The sequence below is a fragment of the Salmo trutta genome, chromosome 37, assembly GCF_901001165.1.
Source record: "Salmo trutta chromosome 37, fSalTru1.1, whole genome shotgun sequence".
Lineage (NCBI taxonomy): Eukaryota > Metazoa > Chordata > Actinopteri > Salmoniformes > Salmonidae > Salmo > Salmo trutta.
Window position 1 is genome coordinate 13,318,399 of NC_042993.1, and position 20,668 is coordinate 13,339,066.

Genomic DNA, 20,668 nt, shown 5'->3' on the forward strand with positions numbered 1-20,668 from the left:
ATGTCATTTCAACCCCCAGAAATCTATATTATGACATTGAATCAACGTGAAAACTAATTGGATTTGCAAAAAGGCATCAATGTAAGGGGATTGTCTTTTTTTCAGTGAGCAGAGGCAGTATACAATATGGCATGACATATACTTCAAGATTAATATACTCAACAGTTTTGTTATCAAAACTGTAGTAATTCCACCATTACTACTAAATGCTGGATAAACAGATGACACAGACTCATTTTGCTGCTATATGTTTATTATTAGGCTTTTGAAAGTTGTAAAGGATAGACACAGATACACGCGTACAGAGATGATCTGAGTTTTAGTAATACACAACTCTGGGATTATATTTGAATTTGAATGAATATAGAGTTCAATAACAATTCCATGCATGAATACTCATAATCCCTCACAACATTATATGGTTCGGAATATGTTATCACATACAGAAGGTCATTTTAAGATAATTTTTCGATTTTATGTTGAAATGCTTTAGCCTACAACCAGGACATGAAAGGGACACTTTTTAAGGATATTTTAGAGCCATGAGATCTTATTTTCAAATGTAAATGTTCTAGCCTCCAAACTTGACATGTACAGGTTTGACATATTTGTTAAGGAGTTTTTCAATCCATGACTGGTTGTTTGAATCTGGGCTACTGATAATGTAACAGCCCCTGACCCCCTTCACCACCGCACACGTGGTCTTCGGACCGCAGGGCGCCACCTCACAGGCCATCTCGCCGGAGTTACAGCTGCAGCGGTGGTGGCAGTTCTCCTCCTTATAGAAGACCTCGCCGGACACAAAGTAGCGACCCTTGTGGTGACAGCCACAGTTCTTCACATGAACACACTTGTCATCGCTCAGCAGGAAACCAGGTTTGCATTGACAGCCCTCCCCTGGAGGAGCGGTGCATCCTGGGGCAGAGGTCATGGAGTAGCATGTGGCCGGGCACCCGGAGGCCGAGAGGCTGTAGACACTGTTCTCTGGACAGGGGAGGTCTGGAAACACACAGGGAGAAAGAGAGGTCTGTGGAATCAGTTACAATTTTAAAGTTTCAGGATTTCATTTAAAATGTAGGGTTTAGAATTTGCAGTCTTATTTTACTCAGATTCCTGTTTTAAAGAATTTATGAATTGCGACTCATCATAAACCTGAACATTTGTGATACAAAACCAGAGGACTTACGGCAGAAGTCTTTACTCCTCCAGGCCTCAATTTTCCCTCCCTTCTCCTGACACTCTTCTACATAGTTGGTGATGATGTCACAGGCTGCCGTCAGTAGGCCGTTGTTGAGGATCATGTCATAGATGCAGTCTTCTTTGTACTCATCAGACTCCACTCTACCAATGCAGTCTCTGAGGGGACCACTCTTATCCACAATGACATCACAGGCGCTGACATATTTGGGCTTTATAAGGGGGATGTCTACAACGGAACAATCTTTGCACTCGTGGGAGCAGCCCGGTACGTCAGCTACCCAGTAACTGTTTCCAAACTCCTTGGGACTCAAGGGCTTTTTGCCGTTGGGCAGAAGCAGGTCGTCATCAGGGTTGTCATTGAGGTTGCCACAGAGACCACAGATGGCGTTGTGGTAGGTGCTCGGGACCTTCACCCTCACCTCGCTGGACCAGTCGAAGGAGACCTTGAGACCGAAATGAGTCTCCAGAACAGCAAAACGGCTGTTTCTGTAGATCTGAACCTCAGTGTTGTTGGAGTAGTATGGCAGAGATGTCAGGACATTGTTCACCTAAAATACAGTCCAGTGAAAAAAGAGAGTGGAATTCCATTAGAGTGATTTCTTTTTTCAAAACAATATATTATACAAAATAGTTCATATCAACAACTAGTAAAGGACCTGTATTACTCACCAGGACTTTGCCGTGATAATCACCTGTGACGGTGTAACTACTTCCCAACACAATGACAGTCACCACCTTGGCGTAGGAGACTCTGGTGCTGCCTCTGTTGTTGTTCTCCAGAGTCACCTCAAAGATCTCCAGATCAGGATCTTTGGAGCAGACGCCCGCCAGCTTGTAGATACAGTTTCCCTGGAAGTCGAAGCGCTTCCCATCAAAGGTGCGGAAGTGGGGGTCCCCCTGTGCTGAGCAGGTCTTGAAGCTGAGGGGGTAGCAGTCCTGAACCCCATTGACCACTGCACAGTGCTCACTAGCCTTGCACTTCCTAGGCATACACACCACCTTCTGTGTGGCTCCGTCACACACACACTTACTCTGACATGTGTTGCCCTCCCAGAAGGTTTCTTCGGGCAGGTGGTAGCGGTCATTGTGTGTACAGCCACACCCTGTCTCCTTGACGACACAGTGTTCACCGCTGAGCACGTAACCCTTGTCACACTGGCAGCCCTCCACACAGACTTTGGAACAGATCTCTGGGACATTGAGATCGGCACAGGTAGCAGGGCAGTTGGTGCCACATAGCTCATAGTGGCTGTGGTATGGGCAAGCCAGGGCTGTTCGAGTTAAGAATAAACAAACATCACAAATGTAGTCCTAATACATTCTGCAAATGCAGAAGTTGGTCTATCGTGTCATTATACACATTTGAGGATGTCTGAGTTCCTAAATGTGATGTTTTGTTATAGCTGAGTACTTACGGCAGTTGGAGGCCTTTCTCCACAGTGGTGAGACTACAGCCCCAGCCTGCTGACATTGGGCCACGTAGTTAGCCAAGGCCTCACACAACACCTCCTGTCGACCCTCATTCAGACACACATCATAGAGGCAGTTTGAGCCAAACTCCTTCACCGGCACTTTCTTATGACACTGTTCAAATGGGCCCCCTCCATCTGTCATCAAACCACAGTACTGTGGTCCAGTGTAAAGCGCCCGGTCTGCATCTGAGCACGTGGGGCAGTTGCTGTTACAGACGTGCCAGCAGAATGGGTCACCGTCGGCAACACTCCAGGATGCCACCCAAGCCGTGGTATTTGCTGAAAGCACACCTGTGGGAGTGGTAAAGTCATCTGCTTTGTTACCATTGTAGTTGCCACAGATGCCACCGAGGTTGTTGTAGTAACTGCTGCTGATGGTCACCATGAAGAGGCTGGTCCAGTCAAAAGTGATCTCCAGGCCAACATCTGTCTGGATGGTCCCTCGAATACCAGACTCTGTGATTCTGATGCTGCCAGACTCCAAACTCACAGGGAGGTCAGACCTAATGCCATCAATCTGAGACGATAGAGAGATGAGGATTTAAAGAGGACTTAAAGCGGATGGAGAGCATTGAGGATTCTTACATTCAATTTTAACATGGAAAATCTGTATCAAGTATAACTGGAAGCCACCCACCTCTACTGTCCCTCTTTGGCCACTGAGAATGGTGATCCTGTGACCACTCAGGTCTATGATGGCTGATTTGACGAAGGAGCCCTCGGAGTTGCCGCGGAGCTCGTTCTTGGTCAGGATGCTGAACTGAGGCAGGGATGGATCTTTGCCCGTCGTATTCACCAGAATGTAGGAGCAGGTGCCCATGAAGGAGAAGGGCTGGCCATCGAATGTGGAGTAATGAGGGTCACCGAAAGCCCAGCAGTAGGCCTTGAACTGGGCCACACACACCGCCTTATTGTTCATCACCACACAGTTCTCTTTCTCACGGCACACAGACTCCTCACAGGGGTCTGACAGAATGTGAATTAGAGATGTTAACATATCTTGCTCAAAGTAATATCAAAATAAGAACATCAACAAAGTCCATAATTCCACAACTAAATGTACTAACACAAAGCCATATCTGTTTGGTTGCATTATTATTAATGCTTTTTTACCTGTGCTGTAGCAGTCCATGACTCCATTCTTCAACCCACATTTCTGACCCTCTTTGCACTGTGAGTTCTTGCAGGTGAACACTCCTGCTGCACAGCTGCAGGTCTCAGAACAGTTGCCAAGCATCACAGACTGGCCAGACTGAAAACCAGCAAAACATATCAGTGATATCATTGAGTGTTTATACTATGGTATAAACCATAGGATGATTGTAAACAAGAAATATTTACCAAGGATAGAGATTGATTATATATATTTGCATTTAGCGTAGAACAGATATAGGCCTATAATTGTAAAAATGACTTTAGGATATTATTGCATTTTTGGGATATGAAATGGCAATTTTTTGTCAATAAATCTGTAATCACCTTGTAATAGTGTCCATCAACCACACAGCCACAGTTCTCCAGTTGGACACACTTGCCACCATCAAACACAAAGCCGTCGTCACACTGGCAGCCCTCCTGGCATAGTGGGCATTTGGGAGACTCACTGAGAGAGTCACAGGTGGAAGAACAGGTGTCGGCACACAACTCATAGTGACTGTTAGCTGGACACGTCAGAGCTAGAGGACAGATGGAAATGGGAGGAGATGCATGTTATCAAAAAACTTAAATCAGCTTCAACTTCAATTGTTTTTCAGCAGAGCATTAGGTCAGAAAAATATTGCATACTAAGGTAAACCAGGATAAGGTAAATTAACTTTCAATATCAAAATTCACTCACGACAAAACTGGTCAGATCTCCAGCTGCTGACAAGGCCACCGGATGCCTGACAGAAAGTCACATAGGTCTGTAAGTGGCGGCACAGTGCATCCCCACCCTCTCCCTCCTTCATGCACTCCTCAAAGTGCTCTTGTGGTGGCACAACAGCATGGCATTGGGCAAATGGACCCTTGGTTGACTTTATGATGCTGCAAGCCGGCGGGGGTCCACTGGTGGGAGGACACTTCAAGCCACCGTCACATCCTGTCTGACATTTGACCCCTTCCTGAACCACTAACCACCCGGCTGCAAACTTCTCCACAGACGACTCCTGCAGCCCACTGGGCAGCAGGAAGTCATCCTCCTTCTTGTTATTATAGTTGCCACAGAGACCACCGGTAACACCTTTGTAAGTGGATGGAAGCTGTATGATGGCGCCAGCAACGGTATCGTAGGTCACCATCAAGCCAAAGTCTGTTACCACGATGATGTTAATGCCGTTCTGGTAGGCCCTGACCTTTCCATCTCCGAGTGACAGTGGGAGATTTGTTGCAACGTCATCCACCTGTGAAAGGAGGAAAGATTGAAAACATCAGTTTTTCGAATCAAGTGTTACTTTTTAATACTGAAATGAGTAGATCAAGACAGAAAACTACCGTTATTTCCCATATAACTCTGGGAGACATAGATATCTTGTATTTGTAGGCCTGTATTTCAACCCTCCTGGTGACCATTGCATCATCCATCTTGGTCAACTGCTGCACTGACACAACAAATGGAGCCATCGATCCGTCTTTCTCCACAACCTCCGACATTTTGTACACACAGTCCCCGTGTAGGCTGAAGCAGCTGCCATCGAACGAGTGGAATCTCCTGGCCCCGCTCACATAGCAGGTGCCCGTGCTCATGGGTATACAAGCCTGCACCCCGTCTTGGACCTGGCACTTCTCATTGGGACCACAGGCAAACTTCACATTACACTCCATGTGTCCATCCTTTTTACACACACAGCGCTCTTTGCACTGGCCGTTGGGGAAGAACACCTGGCCCATCTGGTAGTATTGGCCTTGGTGAACACAGCCACATTCAGCCAGTGGCACACACTCACTGTCGCTCAGTATGAAGCCGTCGTCACAGACACAGCCCTCGGTGCACAGGGAGTTCTCACAGCGCTCAGGCTCATCGAGGCTGCTGCAGGTCTGGGGGCAGCCTGAGGCACACACCTCATAGTGGCTGTTGGCCTTGCAGGAAGATGCTACAACACATTAGGTCAAACATGATAGAATTTAATAATGTCGGAACCAGGAGCTGTTAGCTAGACAAGCCACTTCTGACTTATTGTAATGACCATAATTGTTACAGTTGTTGTTAGAAATACACATCTGATGAGGTGTGTCTGTGCGCTACTTACGACAGAAGCTGTCCGACCTCCACTGTTCCACCTTGGCAGGGGCATCCTGGCAGGCAGTGGTGTAGGTGCTGAGGGCGTTACAGAGGGCAGAGGCATGGCCACGGTACAGACACATATCAAACACACAGTCCTCATAGTACTCTGTGGGGTCCACCTTGGCGTGGCAGTGCTTGAACGGACCGTTTTTGTCTGTGATCCTGCCGCAGTACTTCCCTGTTTGGTAATCAAGCATCAGGCTGTGGTCACAGGTGGGGCACTTCTTGCCGTCGCAGTCGCTGGAGCAGCCAGGGTCGTTCCCCACTTTCCAGCTGTCCCCAAATACTGTTGGGGAGTTGGCAGGGCTCTTGTCTGGTTTGAGGAGGTCGTCGTTCCGTTGGCCGTTCCAGTTTCCGCAGAGCCCTCCGATGAGGTCTGAGTAGGAGCTGGGGAGGGTTAGGGAGACGTGGCTGTTCCAGTTGAACTTCAGTGTCAGGCCAAATTTGGTCTTCACCACCGCGAAATACCCACGGCGGAAGATGGACAGTTGGCCATCGTCTACATCAAATGGCAAGTTCACATACTGGTTGTTGACCTGGGAAGAGAGAAAGAAACGTTAATGAAACACGAAGGATGATACTGTCCTGATATTTCCTCTTTCATTAAGTAGTATAATCATAAAAGCTCATTGACCAAGTAAACCCGGAATGCAATTGTGTCATTCATTTGGAATGGATAACATTTTAAGGTAGCTTACCAATACTTTGCCAGGGTTGTCCCTACTCATGGTGATGATGTTTTTGAAGACAATGACGGTGACTGTCTTTGTGTAAGACACTGCCGTGTTCCTCCCCCTATTCTGATTCTTAATAAGCACCTCAAAAGGCGCCAGAGACTTGTCATCTTTGCTGACCAATTTGGAGAGAACGTAAGTACACGTTCCCTGGAAGTCGAACCTCTTGCCATCAAACGTGCGGTAGTGGGGGTCGCCTGAACCTTGGCAAGTGGCATAAGATGTTGGGTAGCAATCTCTCTTACCACTCTGCTGGCCACACATCTCTGACTTCTTGCATGCTGTTGCTTTGCATTCAACCTTGGCTGTTCCTGGATTGCATTCACACTGCTTTGTGCATTTGTCATCTTCCCAGAACTTCATTCCAGACGGGTAGTATCGTCCTTCATAAGAGCAGCCACAGCTCTCCTTGGAGACGCATTTGTCTCCACTGAGGACAAAGCCCTTGTTGCATTGACAGGTCTCCACACAGGGTTCCTTGCACTTTGCTTCGGCATCTAGATCTGAACAAGAGGCAGGGCAAGCTGTGCCACATGCCTCGTAGTAGCTGTTTGACGGACATTCCAGTGCTGCAAATGTGAAATGAGAAAATAGATTTAAATAATAGTGAAAAGTGCAATCTAAAAATCTGCATGAAATGTCTGGAAAGAGGAAAACTCACAGCATCCAGTGATTGTCCTCCACTCAGGGCTAATTTTGACCCCCTCGGCCAAACAGGCATCATTGTAGCTTTTCATGTTCTCACAGAGGAACTGATAGATGCCTTTATTGATGCAGACGTCATAGACGCAGTTGTCCATGAACATGCCTGGGTCCAGGACCTTGTGGCAGCTGGCGAATGGGCCATCTTTTTTGGCCAAGAGACCACATAACTTCTCTCCCTTGTATTTCTGTTGGAGAGCCGGAGTGCAGCTAGGACATTCCCCTTGGCAGTCATCATGACAGAACAAGTCGCCGTCTTCAGTTCTCCAGCTCTGGGCAAACTTCACCACTGTGGGTTCCTTGTTACCTTTGGGGTTAGTGAACTCGTCATTGCGATCCCCGTTGTAGTTCCCACAGAGCCCACCCAGGGTGCGGAAGTAGCTGCTGGGGACAGTGACGTAGAACTTCATGTTCCAGTCGTACATAACCTTCAGGCCAAAGTTTGTCTTCAGAACAGCATAGCTGCCACTATACACCACCGTTAGGTTTCCCCTGGCTAGGGTCACAGGCAGGTAGACATTCTCACCATTCACCTAAGAAAAGATCAATAAGCATATGGAAAAACCACTCAGTTCACCTCCTGGGTTGACCAAATTTACCATGGAACCGACCCCAATCCTGATCATTTCCCTCTGGTCTCTTGTTACTTACCTCAACCTTCCCTTTATGCGTGCTGATCACAACAGTCAGCCCATAGACCGTGACTGAGACTTTCCTTACGAAAGACACCCTGTTGTTCCCTCTGTGGTTGTTCTTGGTCAGGACAGTGAACGGGATGAGGCCAGGTTCAGATTTAACAACCGTGGCCATGACATAAGAGCAGGTGCCCTGGAAGTCAAATCGCTCCCCATCAAAGGTGAGGTAGTGGGGGTCGCCCACAGCCCTGCAGGTGGCCTTGGACTGGGCCACACATACCGCCTTATTGTTCTTCACCACACAGTTTTCCTTCTCACGGCACTCAGTGTCCTCACAGGGGTCTGACAAAATGGGTATTAGAGATGTTAACATAGCTTGCTCATTGCAATATCAAAATAGAAACATCAACAAAGTCCAAAATTCCACATCCAAATGTACTAACACAAAGCCATATCTGTTGGGTTGCATTATTATTAATGTTTTTTGTACCTGTGCTGTAGCAGTCCATGACTCCATTCTTCAACCCACATTTCTGACCCTCTTTGCACTGTGAGTTCTTGCAGGTGAACACTCCTGCTGCACAGCTGCAGGTCTCAGAACAGTTGCCAAGCATCACAGACTGGCCAGACTGAAAACCAGCAAAACATATCAGTGATATCATTGAGTGTTTATACTATGGTATAAACCATAGGATGATTGTAAACAAGAAATATTTACCAAGGATAGAGATTGATTATATATATTTGCATTTAGCGTAGAACAGATATAGGCCTATAATTGTAAAAATGACTTTAGGATATTATTGCATTTTTGGGATATGAAATGGCAATTTTTTGTCAATAAATCTGTAATCACCTTGTAATAGTGTCCATCAACCACACAGCCACAGTTCTCCAGTTGGACACACTTGCCACCATCAAACACAAAGCCGTCGTCACACTGGCAGCCCTCCTGGCATAGTGGGCATTTGGGAGACTCACTGAGAGAGTCACAGGTGGAAGAACAGGTGTCGGCACACAACTCATAGTGACTGTTAGCTGGACACGTCAGAGCTAGAGGACAGATGGAAATGGGAGGAGATGCATGTTATCAAAAAACTTAAATCAGCTTCAGCTTCAATTGTTTTTCAGCAGAGCATTAGGTCAGAAAAATATTGCATACTAAGGTAAACCAGGATAAGGTAAATTAACTTTCAATATCAAAATTCACTCACGACAAAACTGGTCAGATCTCCAGCTGCTGACAAGGCCACCGGATGCCTGACAGAAAGTCACATAGGTCTGTAAGTGGCGGCACAGTGCATCCCCACCCTCTCCCTCCTTCATGCACTCCTCAAAGTGCTCTTGTGGTGGCACAACAGCATGGCATTGGGCAAATGGACCCTTGGTTGACTTTATGATGCTGCAAGCCGGCGGGGGTCCACTGGTGGGAGGACACTTCAAGCCACCGTCACATCCTGTCTGACATTTGACCCCTTCCTGAACCACTAACCACCCGGCTGCAAACTTCTCCACAGACGACTCCTGCAGCCCACTGGGCAGCAGGAAGTCATCCTCCTTCTTGTTATTATAGTTGCCACAGAGACCACCGGTAACACCTTTGTAAGTGGATGGAAGCTGTATGATGGCGCCAGCAACGGTGTCGTAAGTCACCATCAAGCCAAAGTCTGTTACCACGATGATGTTAATGCCGTTCTGGTAGGCCCTGACCTTTCCATCTCCGAGTGACAGTGGGAGATTTGTTGCAATGTCATCCACCTGTGAAAGGAGGAAAGATTGAAAACATCAGTTTTTCGAATCAAGTGTTACTTTTTAATACTGAAAGGAGTAGATCAAGACAGAAAACTACCGTTATTTCCCATATAACTCTGGGAGACATAGATATCTTGTATTTGTAGGCCTGTATTTCAACCCTCCTGGTGACCATTGCATCATCCATCTTGGTCAACTGCTGCACTGACACAACAAATGGAGCCATCGATCCGTCTTTCTCCACAACCTCCGACATTTTGTACACACAGTCCCCGTGTAGGCTGAAGCAGCTGCCATCGAACGAGTGGAATCTCCTGGCCCCGCTCACATAGCAGGTGCCCGTGCTCATGGGTATACAAGCCTGCACCCCGTCTTGGACCTGGCACTTCTCATTGGGACCACAGGCAAACTTCACATTACACTCCATGTGTCCATCCTTTTTACACACACAGCGCTCTTTGCACTGGCCGTTGGGGAAGAACACCTGGCCCATCTGGTAGTATTGGCCTTGGTGAACACAGCCACATTCAGCCAGTGGCACACACTCACTGTCGCTCAGTATGAAGCCGTCGTCACAGACACAGCCCTCGGTGCACAGGGAGTTCTCACAGCGCTCAGGCTCATCGAGGCTGCTGCAGGTCTGGGGGCAGCCTGAGGCACACACCTCATAGTGGCTGTTGGCCTTGCAGGAAGATGCTACAACACATTAGGTCAAACATGATAGAATTTAATAATGTCGGAACCAGGAGCTGTTAGCTAGACAAGCCACTTCTGACTTATTGTAATGACCATAATTGTTACAGTTGTTGTTAGAAATACACATCTGATGAGGTGTGTCTGTGCACTACTTACGACAGAAGCTGTCCGACCTCCACTGTTCCACCTTGGCAGGGGCATCCTGGCAGGCAGTGGTGTAGGTGCTGAGGGCGTTACAGAGGGCAGAGGCATGGCCACGGTACAGACACATATCAAACACACAGTCCTCATAGTACTCTGTGGGGTCCACCTTGGCGTGGCAGTGCTTGAACGGACCGTTTTTGTCTGTGATCCTGCCGCAGTACTTCCCTGTTTGGTAATCAAGCATCAGGCTGTGGTCACAGGTGGGGCACTTCTTGCCGTCGCAGTCGCTGGAGCAGCCAGGGTCGTTCCCCACTTTCCAGCTGTCCCCAAATACTGTTGGGGAGTTGGCAGGGCTCTTGTCTGGTTTGAGGAGGTCGTCGTTCCGTTGGCCGTTCCAGTTTCCGCAGAGCCCTCCGATGAGGTCTGAGTAGGAGCTGGGGAGGGTTAGGGAGACGTGGCTGTTCCAGTTGAACTTCAGTGTCAGGCCAAATTTGGTCTTCACCACCGCGAAATACCCACGGCGGAAGATGGACAGTTGGCCATCGTCTACATCAAATGGCAAGTTCACATACTGGTTGTTGACCTGGGAAGAGAGAAAGAAACGTTAATGAAACACGAAGGATGATACTGTCCTGATATTTCCTCTTTCATTAAGTAGTATAATCATAAAAGCTCATTGACCAAGTAAACCCGGAATGCAATTGTGTCATTCATTTGGAATGGATAACATTTTAAGGTAGCTTACCAATACTTTGCCAGGGTTGTCCCTACTCATGGTGATGATGTTTTTGAAGACAATGACGGTGACTGTCTTTGTGTAAGACACTGCCGTGTTCCTCCCCCTATTCTGATTCTTAATAAGCACCTCAAAAGGCGCCAGAGACTTGTCATCTTTGCTGACCAATTTGGAGAGAACGTAAGTACACGTTCCCTGGAAGTCGAACCTCTTGCCATCAAACGTGCGGTAGTGGGGGTCGCCTGAACCTTGGCAAGTGGCATAAGATGTTGGGTAGCAATCTCTCTTACCACTCTGCTGGCCACACATCTCTGACTTCTTGCATGCTGTTGCTTTGCATTCAACCTTGGCTGTTCCTGGATTGCATTCACACTGCTTTGTGCATTTGTCATCTTCCCAGAACTTCATTCCAGACGGGTAGTATCGTCCTTCATAAGAGCAGCCACAGCTCTCCTTGGAGACGCATTTGTCTCCACTGAGGACAAAGCCCTTGTTGCATTGACAGGTCTCCACACAGGGTTCCTTGCACTTTGCTTCGGCATCTAGATCTGAACAAGAGGCAGGGCAAGCTGTGCCACATGCCTCGTAGTAGCTGTTTGACGGACATTCCAGTGCTGCAAATGTGAAATGAGAAAATAGATTTAAATAATAGTGAAAAGTGCAATCTAAAAATCTGCATGAAATGTCTGGAAAGAGGAAAACTCACAGCATCCAGTGATTGTCCTCCACTCAGGGCTAATTTTGACCCCCTCGGCCAAACAGGCATCATTGTAGCTTTTCATGTTCTCACAGAGGAACTGATAGATGCCTTTATTGATGCAGACGTCATAGACGCAGTTGTCCATGAACATGCCTGGGTCCAGGACCTTGTGGCAGCTGGCGAATGGGCCATCTTTTTTGGCCAAGAGACCACATAACTTCTCTCCCTTGTATTTCTGTTGGAGAGCCGGAGTGCAGCTAGGACATTCCCCTTGGCAGTCATCATGACAGAACAAGTCGCCGTCTTCAGTTCTCCAGCTCTGGGCAAACTTCACCACTGTGGGTTCCTTGTTACCTTTGGGGTTAGTGAACTCGTCATTGCGATCCCCGTTGTAGTTCCCACAGAGCCCACCCAGGGTGCGGAAGTAGCTGCTGGGGACAGTGACGTAGAACTTCATGTTCCAGTCGTACATAACCTTCAGGCCAAAGTTTGTCTTCAGAACAGCATAGCTGCCACTATACACCACCGTTAGGTTTCCCCTGGCTAGGGTCACAGGCAGGTAGACATTCTCACCATTCACCTAAGAAAAGATCAATAAGCATATGGAAAAACCACTCAGTTCACCTCCTGGGTTGACCAAATTTACCATGGAACCGACCCCAATCCTGATCATTTCCCTCTGGTCTCTTGTTACTTACCTCAACCTTCCCTTTATGCGTGCTGATCACAACAGTCAGCCCATAGACCGTGACTGAGACTTTCCTTACGAAAGACACCCTGTTGTTCCCTCTGTGGTTGTTCTTGGTCAGGACAGTGAACGGGATGAGGCCAGGTTCAGATTTAACAACCGTGGCCATGACATAAGAGCAGGTGCCCTGGAAGTCAAATCGCTCCCCATCAAAGGTGAGGTAGTGGGGGTCGCCCACAGCCCTGCAGGTGGCCTTGGACTGGGCCACACATACCGCCTTATTGTTCTTCACCACACAGTTTTCCTTCTCACGGCACTCAGTGTCCTCACAGGGGTCTGACAAAATGGGTATTAGAGATGTTAACATAGCTTGCTCATTGCAATATCAAAATAGAAACATCAACAAAGTCCAAAATTCCACATCCAAATGTACTAACACAAAGCCATATCTGTTGGGTTGCATTATTATTAATGTTTTTTGTACCTGTGCTGTAGCAGTCCATGACTCCATTCTTCAACCCACATTTCTGACCCTCTTTGCACTGTGAGTTCTTGCAGGTGAACACTCCTGCTGCACAGCTGCAGGTCTCAGAACAGTTGCCAAGCATCACAGACTGGCCAGACTGAAAACCAGCAAAACATATCAGTGATATCATTGAGTGTTTATACTATGGTATAAACCATAGGATGATTGTAAACAAGAAATATTTACCAAGGATAGAGATTGATTATATATATTTGCATTTAGCGTAGAACAGATATAGGCCTATAATTGTAAAAATGACTTTAGGATATTATTGCATTTTTGGGATATGAAATGGCAATTTTTTGTCAATAAATCTGTAATCACCTTGTAATAGTGTCCATCAACCACACAGCCACAGTTCTCCAGTTGGACACACTTGCCACCATCAAACACAAAGCCGTCGTCACACTGGCAGCCCTCCTGGCATAGTGGGCATTTGGGAGACTCACTGAGAGAGTCACAGGTGGAAGAACAGGTGTCGGCACACAACTCATAGTGACTGTTAGCTGGACACGTCAGAGCTAGAGGACAGATGGAAATGGGAGGAGATGCATGTTATCAAAAAACTTAAATCAGCTTCAGCTTCAATTGTTTTTCAGCAGAGCATTAGGTCAGAAAAATATTGCATACTAAGGTAAACCAGGATAAGGTAAATTAACTTTCAATATCAAAATTCACTCACGACAAAACTGGTCAGATCTCCAGCTGCTGACAAGGCCACCGGATGCCTGACAGAAAGTCACATAGGTCTGTAAGTGGCGGCACAGTGCATCCCCACCCTCTCCCTCCTTCATGCACTCCTCAAAGTGCTCTTGTGGTGGCACAACAGCATGGCATTGGGCAAATGGACCCTTGGTTGACTTTATGATGCTGCAAGCCGGTGGGGGTCCACTGGTGGGAGGACACTTCAAGCCACCGTCACATCCTGTCTGACATTTGACCCCTTCCTGAACCACTAACCACCCGGCTGCAAACTTCTCCACAGACGACTCCTGCAGCCCACTGGGCAGCAGGAAGTCATCCTCCTTCTTGTTATTATAGTTGCCACAGAGACCACCGGTAACACCTTTGTAAGTGGATGGAAGCTGTATGATGGCGCCAGCAACGGTGTCGTAGGTCACCATCAAGCCAAAGTCTGTTACCACGATGATGTTAATGCCGTTCTGGTAGGCCCTGACCTTTCCATCTCCGAGTGACAGTGGGAGATTTGTTGCAACGTCATCCACCTGTGAAAGGAGGAAAGATTGAAAACATCAGTTTTTCGAATCAAGTGTTACTTTTTAATACTGAAAGGAGTAGATCAAGACAGAAAACTACCGTTATTTCCCATATAACTCTGGGAGACATAGATATCTTGTATTTGTAGGCCTGTATTTCAACCCTCCTGGTGACCATTGCATCATCCATCTTGGTCAACTGCTGCACTGACACAACAAATGGAGCCATCGATCCGTCTTTCTCCACAACCTCCGACATTTTGTACACACAGTCCCCGTGTAGGCTGAAGCAGCTGCCATCGAACGAGTGGAATCTCCTGGCCCCGCTCACATAGCAGGTGCCCGTGCTCATGGGTATACAAGCCTGCACCCCATCTTGGACCTGGCACTTCTCATTGGGACCACAGGCAAACTTCACATTACACTCCATGTGTCCATCCTTTTTACACACACAGCGCTCTTTGCACTGGCCGTTGGGGAAGAACACCTGGCCCATCTGGTAGTATTGGCCTTGGTGAACACAGCCACATTCAGCCAGTGGCACACACTCACTGTCGCTCAGTATGAAGCCGTCGTCACAGACACAGCCCTCGGTGCACAGGGAGTTCTCACAGCGCTCAGGCTCATCGAGGCTGCTGCAGGTCTGGGGGCAGCCTGAGGCACACACCTCATAGTGGCTGTTGGCCTTGCAGGAAGATGCTACAACACATTAGGTCAAACATGATAGAATTTAATAATGTCGGAACCAGGAGCTGTTAGCTAGACAAGCCACTTCTGACTTATTGTAATGACCATAATTGTTACAGTTGTTGTTAGAAATACACATCTGATGAGGTGTGTCTGTGCACTACTTACGACAGAAGCTGTCCGACCTCCACTGTTCCACCTTGGCAGGGGCATCCTGGCAGGCAGTGGTGTAGGTGCTGAGGGCGTTACAGAGGGCAGAGGCATGGCCACGGTACAGACACATATCAAACACACAGTCCTCATAGTACTCTGTGGGGTCCACCTTGGCGTGGCAGTGCTTGAACGGACCGTTTTTGTCTGTGATCCTGCCGCAGTACTTCCCTGTTTGGTAATCAAGCATCAGGCTGTGGTCACAGGTGGGGCACTTCTTGCCGTCGCAGTCGCTGGAGCAGCCAGGGTCGTTCCCCACTTTCCAGCTGTCCCCAAATACTGTTGGGGAGTTGGCAGGGCTCTTGTCTGGTTTGAGGAGGTCGTCGTTCCGTTGGCCGTTCCAGTTTCCGCAGAGCCCTCCGATGAGGTCTGAGTAGGAGCTGGGGAGGGTTAGGGAGACGTGGCTGTTCCAGTTGAACTTCAGTGTCAGGCCAAATTTGGTCTTCACCACCGCGAAATACCCACGGCGGAAGATGGACAGTTGGCCATCGTCTACATCAAATGGCAAGTTCACATACTGGTTGTTGACCTGGGAAGAGAGAAAGAAACGTTAATGAAACACGAAGGATGATACTGTCCTGATATTTCCTCTTTCATTAAGTAGTATAATCATAAAAGCTCATTGACCAAGTAAACCCGGAATGCAATTGTGTCATTCATTTGGAATGGATAACATTTTAAGGTAGCTTACCAATACTTTGCCAGGGTTGTCCCTACTCATGGTGATGATGTTTTTGAAGACAATGACGGTGACTGTCTTTGTGTAAGACACTGCCGTGTTCCTCCCCCTATTCTGATTCTTAATAAGCACCTCAAAAGGCGCCAGAGACTTGTCATCTTTGCTGACCAATTTGGAGAGAACGTAAGTACACGTTCCCTGGAAGTCGAACCTCTTGCCATCAAACGTGCGGTAGTGGGGGTCGCCTGAACCTTGGCAAGTGGCATAAGATGTTGGGTAGCAATCTCTCTTACCACTCTGCTGGCCACACATCTCTGACTTCTTGCATGCTGTTGCTTTGCATTCAACCTTGGCTGTTCCTGGATTGCATTCACACTGCTTTGTGCATTTGTCATCTTCCCAGAACTTCATTCCAGACGGGTAGTATCGTCCTTCATAAGAGCAGCCACAGCTCTCCTTGGAGACGCATTTGTCTCCACTGAGGACAAAGCCCTTGTTGCATTGACAGGTCTCCACACAGGGTTCCTTGCACTTTGCTTCGGCATCTAGATCTGAACAAGAGGCAGGGCAAGCTGTGCCACATGCCTCGTAGTAGCTGTTTGACGGACATTCCAGTGCTGCAAATGTGAAATGAGAAAATAGATTTAAATAATAGTGAAAAGTGCAATCTAAAAATCTGCATGAAATGTCTGGAAAGAGGAAAACTCACAGCATCCAGTGATTGTCCTCCACTCAGGGCTAATTTTGACCCCCTCGGCCAAACAGGCATCATTGTAGCTTTTCATGTTCTCACAGAGGAACTGATAGATGCCTTTATTGATGCAGACGTCATAGACGCAGTTGTCCATGAACATGCCTGGGTCCAGGACCTTGTGGCAGCTGGCGAATGGGCCATCTTTTTTGGCCAAGAGACCACATAACTTCTCTCCCTTGTATTTCTGTTGGAGAGCCGGAGTGCAGCTAGGACATTCCCCTTGGCAGTCATCATGACAGAACAAGTCGCCGTCTTCAGTTCTCCAGCTCTGGGCAAACTTCACCACTGTGGGTTCCTTGTTACCTTTGGGGTTAGTGAACTCGTCATTGCGATCCCCGTTGTAGTTCCCACAGAGCCCACCCAGGGTGCGGAAGTAGCTGCTGGGGACAGTGACGTAGAACTTCATGTTCCAGTCGTACATAACCTTCAGGCCAAAGTTTGTCTTCAGAACAGCATAGCTGCCACTATACACCACCGTTAGGTTTCCCCTGGCTAGGGTCACAGGCAGGTAGACATTCTCACCATTCACCTAAGAAAAGATCAATAAGCATATGGAAAAACCACTCAGTTCACCTCCTGGGTTGACCAAATTTACCATGGAACCGACCCCAATCCTGATCATTTCCCTCTGGTCTCTTGTTACTTACCTCAACCTTCCCTTTATGCGTGCTGATCACAACAGTCAGCCCATAGACCGTGACTGAGACTTTCCTTACGAAAGACACCCTGTTGTTCCCTCTGTGGTTGTTCTTGGTCAGGACAGTGAACGGGATGAGGCCAGGTTCAGATTTAACAACCGTGGCCATGACATAAGAGCAGGTGCCCTGGAAGTCAAATCGCTCCCCATCAAAGGTGAGGTAGTGGGGGTCGCCCACAGCCCTGCAGGTGGCCTTGGACTGGGCCACACATACCGCCTTATTGTTCTTCACCACACAGTTTTCCTTCTCACGGCACTCAGTGTCCTCACAGGGGTCTGACAAAATGGGTATTAGAGATGTTAACATAGCTTGCTCATTGCAATATCAAAATAGAAACATCAACAAAGTCCAAAATTCCACATCCAAATGTACTAACACAAAGCCATATCTGTTGGGTTGCATTATTATTAATGTTTTTTGTACCTGTGCTGTAGCAGTCCATGACTCCATTCTTCAACCCACATTTCTGACCCTCTTTGCACTGTGAGTTCTTGCAGGTGAACACTCCTGCTGCACAGCTGCAGGTCTCAGAACAGTTGCCAAGCATCACAGACTGGCCAGACTGAAAACCAGCAAAACATATCAGTGATATCATTGAGTGTTTATACTATGGTATAAACCATAGGATGATTGTAAACAAGAAATATTTACCAAGGATAGAGATTGATTATATATATTTGCATTTAGCGTAGAACAGATATAGGCCTATAATTGTAAAAATGACTTTAGGATATTATTGCATTTTTGGGATATGAAATGGCAATTTTTTGTCAATAAATCTGTAATCACCTTGTAATAGTGTCCATCAACCACACAGCCACAGTTCTCCAGTTGGACACACTTGCCACCATCAAACACAAAGCCGTCGTCACACTGGCAGCCCTCCTGGCATAGTGGGCATTTGGGAGACTCACTGAGAGAGTCACAGGTGGAAGAACAGGTGTCGGCACACAACTCATAGTGACTGTTAGCTGGACACGTCAGAGCTAGAGGACAGATGGAAATGGGAGGAGATGCATGTTATCAAAAAACTTAAATCAGCTTCAGCTTCAATTGTTTTTCAGCAGAGCATTAGGTCAGAAAAATATTGCATACTAAGGTAAACCAGGATAAGGTAAATTAACTTTCAATATCAAAATTCACTCACGACAAAACTGGTCAGATCTCCAGCTGCTGACAAGGCCACCGGATGCCTGACAGAAAGTCACATAGGTCTGTAAGTGGCGGCACAGTGCATCCCCACCCTCTCCCTCCTTCATGCACTCCTCAAAGTGCTCTTGTGGTGGCACAACAGCATGGCATTGGGCAAATGGACCCTTGGTTGACTTTATGATGCTGCAAGCCGGCGGGGGTCCACTGGTGGGAGGACACTTCAAGCCACCGTCACATCCTGTCTGACATTTGACCCCTTCCTGAACCACTAACCACCCGGCTGCAAACTTCTCCACAGACGACTCCTGCAGCCCACTGGGCAGCAGGAAGTCATCCTCCTTCTTGTTATTATAGTTGCCACAGAGACCACCGGTAACACCTTTGTAAGTGGATGGAAGCTGTATGATGGCGCCAGCAACGGTGTCGTAAGTCACCATCAAGCCAAAGTCTGTTACCACGATGATGTTAATGCCGTTCTGGTAGGCCCTGACCTTTCCATCTCCGAGTGACAGTGGGAGATTTGTTGCAATGTCATCCACCTGTGAAAGGAGGAAAGATTGAAAACATCAGTTTTTCGAATCAAGTGTTACTTTTTAATACTGAAAGGAGTAGATCAAGACAGAAAACTACCGTTATTTCCCATATAACTCTGGGAGACATAGATATCTTGTATTTGTAGGCCTGTATTTCAACCCTCCTGGTGACCATTGCATCATCCATCTTGGTCAACTGCTGCACTGACACAACAAATGGAGCCATCGATCCGTCTTTCTCCACAACCTCCGACATTTTGTACACACAGTCCCCGTGTAGGCTGAAGCAGCTGCCATCGAACGAGTGGAATCTCCTGGCCCCGCTCACATAGCAGGTGCCCGTGCTCATGGGTATACAAGCCTGCACCCCGTCTTGGACCTGGCACTTCTCATTGGGACCACAGGCAAACTTCACATTACACTCCATGTGTCCATCCTTTTTACACACACAGCGCTCTTTGCACTGGCCGTTGGGGAAGAACACCTGGCCCATCTGGTAGTATTGGCCTTGGTGAACACAGCCACATTCAGCCAGTGGCACACACTCACTGTCGCTCAGTATGAAGCCGTCGTCACAGACACAGCCCTCGGTGCACAGGGAGTTCTCACAGCGCTCAGGCTCATCGAGGCTGCTGCAGGTCTGGGGGCAGCCTGAGGCACACACCTCATAGTGGCTGTTGGCCTTGCAGGAAGATGCTACAACACATTAGGTCAAACATGATAGAATTTAATAATGTCGGAACCAGGAGCTGTTAGCTAGACAAGCCACTTCTGACTTATTGTAATGACCATAATTGTTACAGTTGTTGTTAGAAATACACATCTGATGAGGTGTGTCTGTGCACTACTTACGACAGAAGCTGTCCGACCTCCACTGTTCCACCTTGGCAGGGGCATCCTGGCAGGCAGTGGTGTAGGTGCTGAGGGCGTTACAGAGGGCAGAGGCATGGCCACGGTACAGACACATATCAAACACACAGTCCTCATAGTACTCTGTGGGGTCCACCTTGGCGTGGCAGTGCTTGAACGGACCGTTTTTGTCTGTGATCCTGCCGCAGTACTTCCCTGTTTGGTAATCAAGCATCAGGCTGTGGTCACAGGTGGGGCACTTCTTGCCGTCGCAGTCGCTGGAGCAGCCAGGGTCGTTCCCCACTTTCCAGCTGTCCCCAAATACTGTTGGGGAGTTGGCAGGGCTCTTGTCTGGTTTGAGGAGGTCGTCGTTCCGTTGGCCGTTCCAGTTTCCGCAGAGCCCTCCGATGAGGTCTGAGTAGGAGCTGGGGAGGGTTAGGGAGACGTGGCTGTTCCAGTTGAACTTCAGTGTCAGGCCAAATTTGGTCTTCACCACCGCGAAATACCCACGGCGGAAGATGGACAGTTGGCCATCGTCTACATCAAATGGCAAGTTCACATACTGGTTGTTGACCTGGGAAGAGAGAAAGAAACGTTAATGAAACACGAAGGATGATACTGTCCTGATATTTCCTCTTTCAT

General features: G+C 47.8%; 1 protein-coding gene across 1 annotated transcript in view; it reads right to left on the bottom strand.

Annotated features, from left to right (window-relative positions):
• Positions 1 to 235: 235 nt before the first annotated feature.
• The window catches only part of LOC115176443 (IgGFc-binding protein), a 29,678-nt gene continuing 9,245 nt past the window's right edge, over positions 236 to 20,668 (bottom strand). Inside the window, exons 15-48 of the mRNA XM_029736485.1 lie at positions 20,030 to 20,600; positions 19,275 to 19,873; positions 18,640 to 19,183; positions 18,282 to 18,478; positions 17,916 to 18,054; positions 17,442 to 17,767; positions 16,750 to 17,323; positions 16,053 to 16,657; positions 15,320 to 15,890; positions 14,565 to 15,163; positions 13,930 to 14,473; positions 13,572 to 13,768; positions 13,206 to 13,344; positions 12,732 to 13,057; positions 12,040 to 12,613; positions 11,343 to 11,947; positions 10,610 to 11,180; positions 9,855 to 10,453; positions 9,220 to 9,763; positions 8,862 to 9,058; positions 8,496 to 8,634; positions 8,022 to 8,347; positions 7,330 to 7,903; positions 6,633 to 7,237; positions 5,900 to 6,470; positions 5,145 to 5,743; positions 4,510 to 5,053; positions 4,152 to 4,348; positions 3,786 to 3,924; positions 3,310 to 3,638; positions 2,616 to 3,189; positions 1,870 to 2,471; positions 1,187 to 1,748; positions 236 to 999 (exon numbers count right to left, since the gene is read on the bottom strand). Of these exons, the coding sequence (XP_029592345.1) occupies positions 572 to 999; positions 1,187 to 1,748; positions 1,870 to 2,471; positions 2,616 to 3,189; positions 3,310 to 3,638; positions 3,786 to 3,924; positions 4,152 to 4,348; positions 4,510 to 5,053; positions 5,145 to 5,743; positions 5,900 to 6,470; positions 6,633 to 7,237; positions 7,330 to 7,903; positions 8,022 to 8,347; positions 8,496 to 8,634; positions 8,862 to 9,058; positions 9,220 to 9,763; positions 9,855 to 10,453; positions 10,610 to 11,180; positions 11,343 to 11,947; positions 12,040 to 12,613; positions 12,732 to 13,057; positions 13,206 to 13,344; positions 13,572 to 13,768; positions 13,930 to 14,473; positions 14,565 to 15,163; positions 15,320 to 15,890; positions 16,053 to 16,657; positions 16,750 to 17,323; positions 17,442 to 17,767; positions 17,916 to 18,054; positions 18,282 to 18,478; positions 18,640 to 19,183; positions 19,275 to 19,873; positions 20,030 to 20,600 (15,210 nt within the window). The 3' untranslated portion in view covers positions 236 to 571. The remainder of the gene's footprint in view (positions 1,000 to 1,186; positions 1,749 to 1,869; positions 2,472 to 2,615; positions 3,190 to 3,309; positions 3,639 to 3,785; positions 3,925 to 4,151; positions 4,349 to 4,509; positions 5,054 to 5,144; positions 5,744 to 5,899; positions 6,471 to 6,632; positions 7,238 to 7,329; positions 7,904 to 8,021; positions 8,348 to 8,495; positions 8,635 to 8,861; positions 9,059 to 9,219; positions 9,764 to 9,854; positions 10,454 to 10,609; positions 11,181 to 11,342; positions 11,948 to 12,039; positions 12,614 to 12,731; positions 13,058 to 13,205; positions 13,345 to 13,571; positions 13,769 to 13,929; positions 14,474 to 14,564; positions 15,164 to 15,319; positions 15,891 to 16,052; positions 16,658 to 16,749; positions 17,324 to 17,441; positions 17,768 to 17,915; positions 18,055 to 18,281; positions 18,479 to 18,639; positions 19,184 to 19,274; positions 19,874 to 20,029; positions 20,601 to 20,668) is intronic.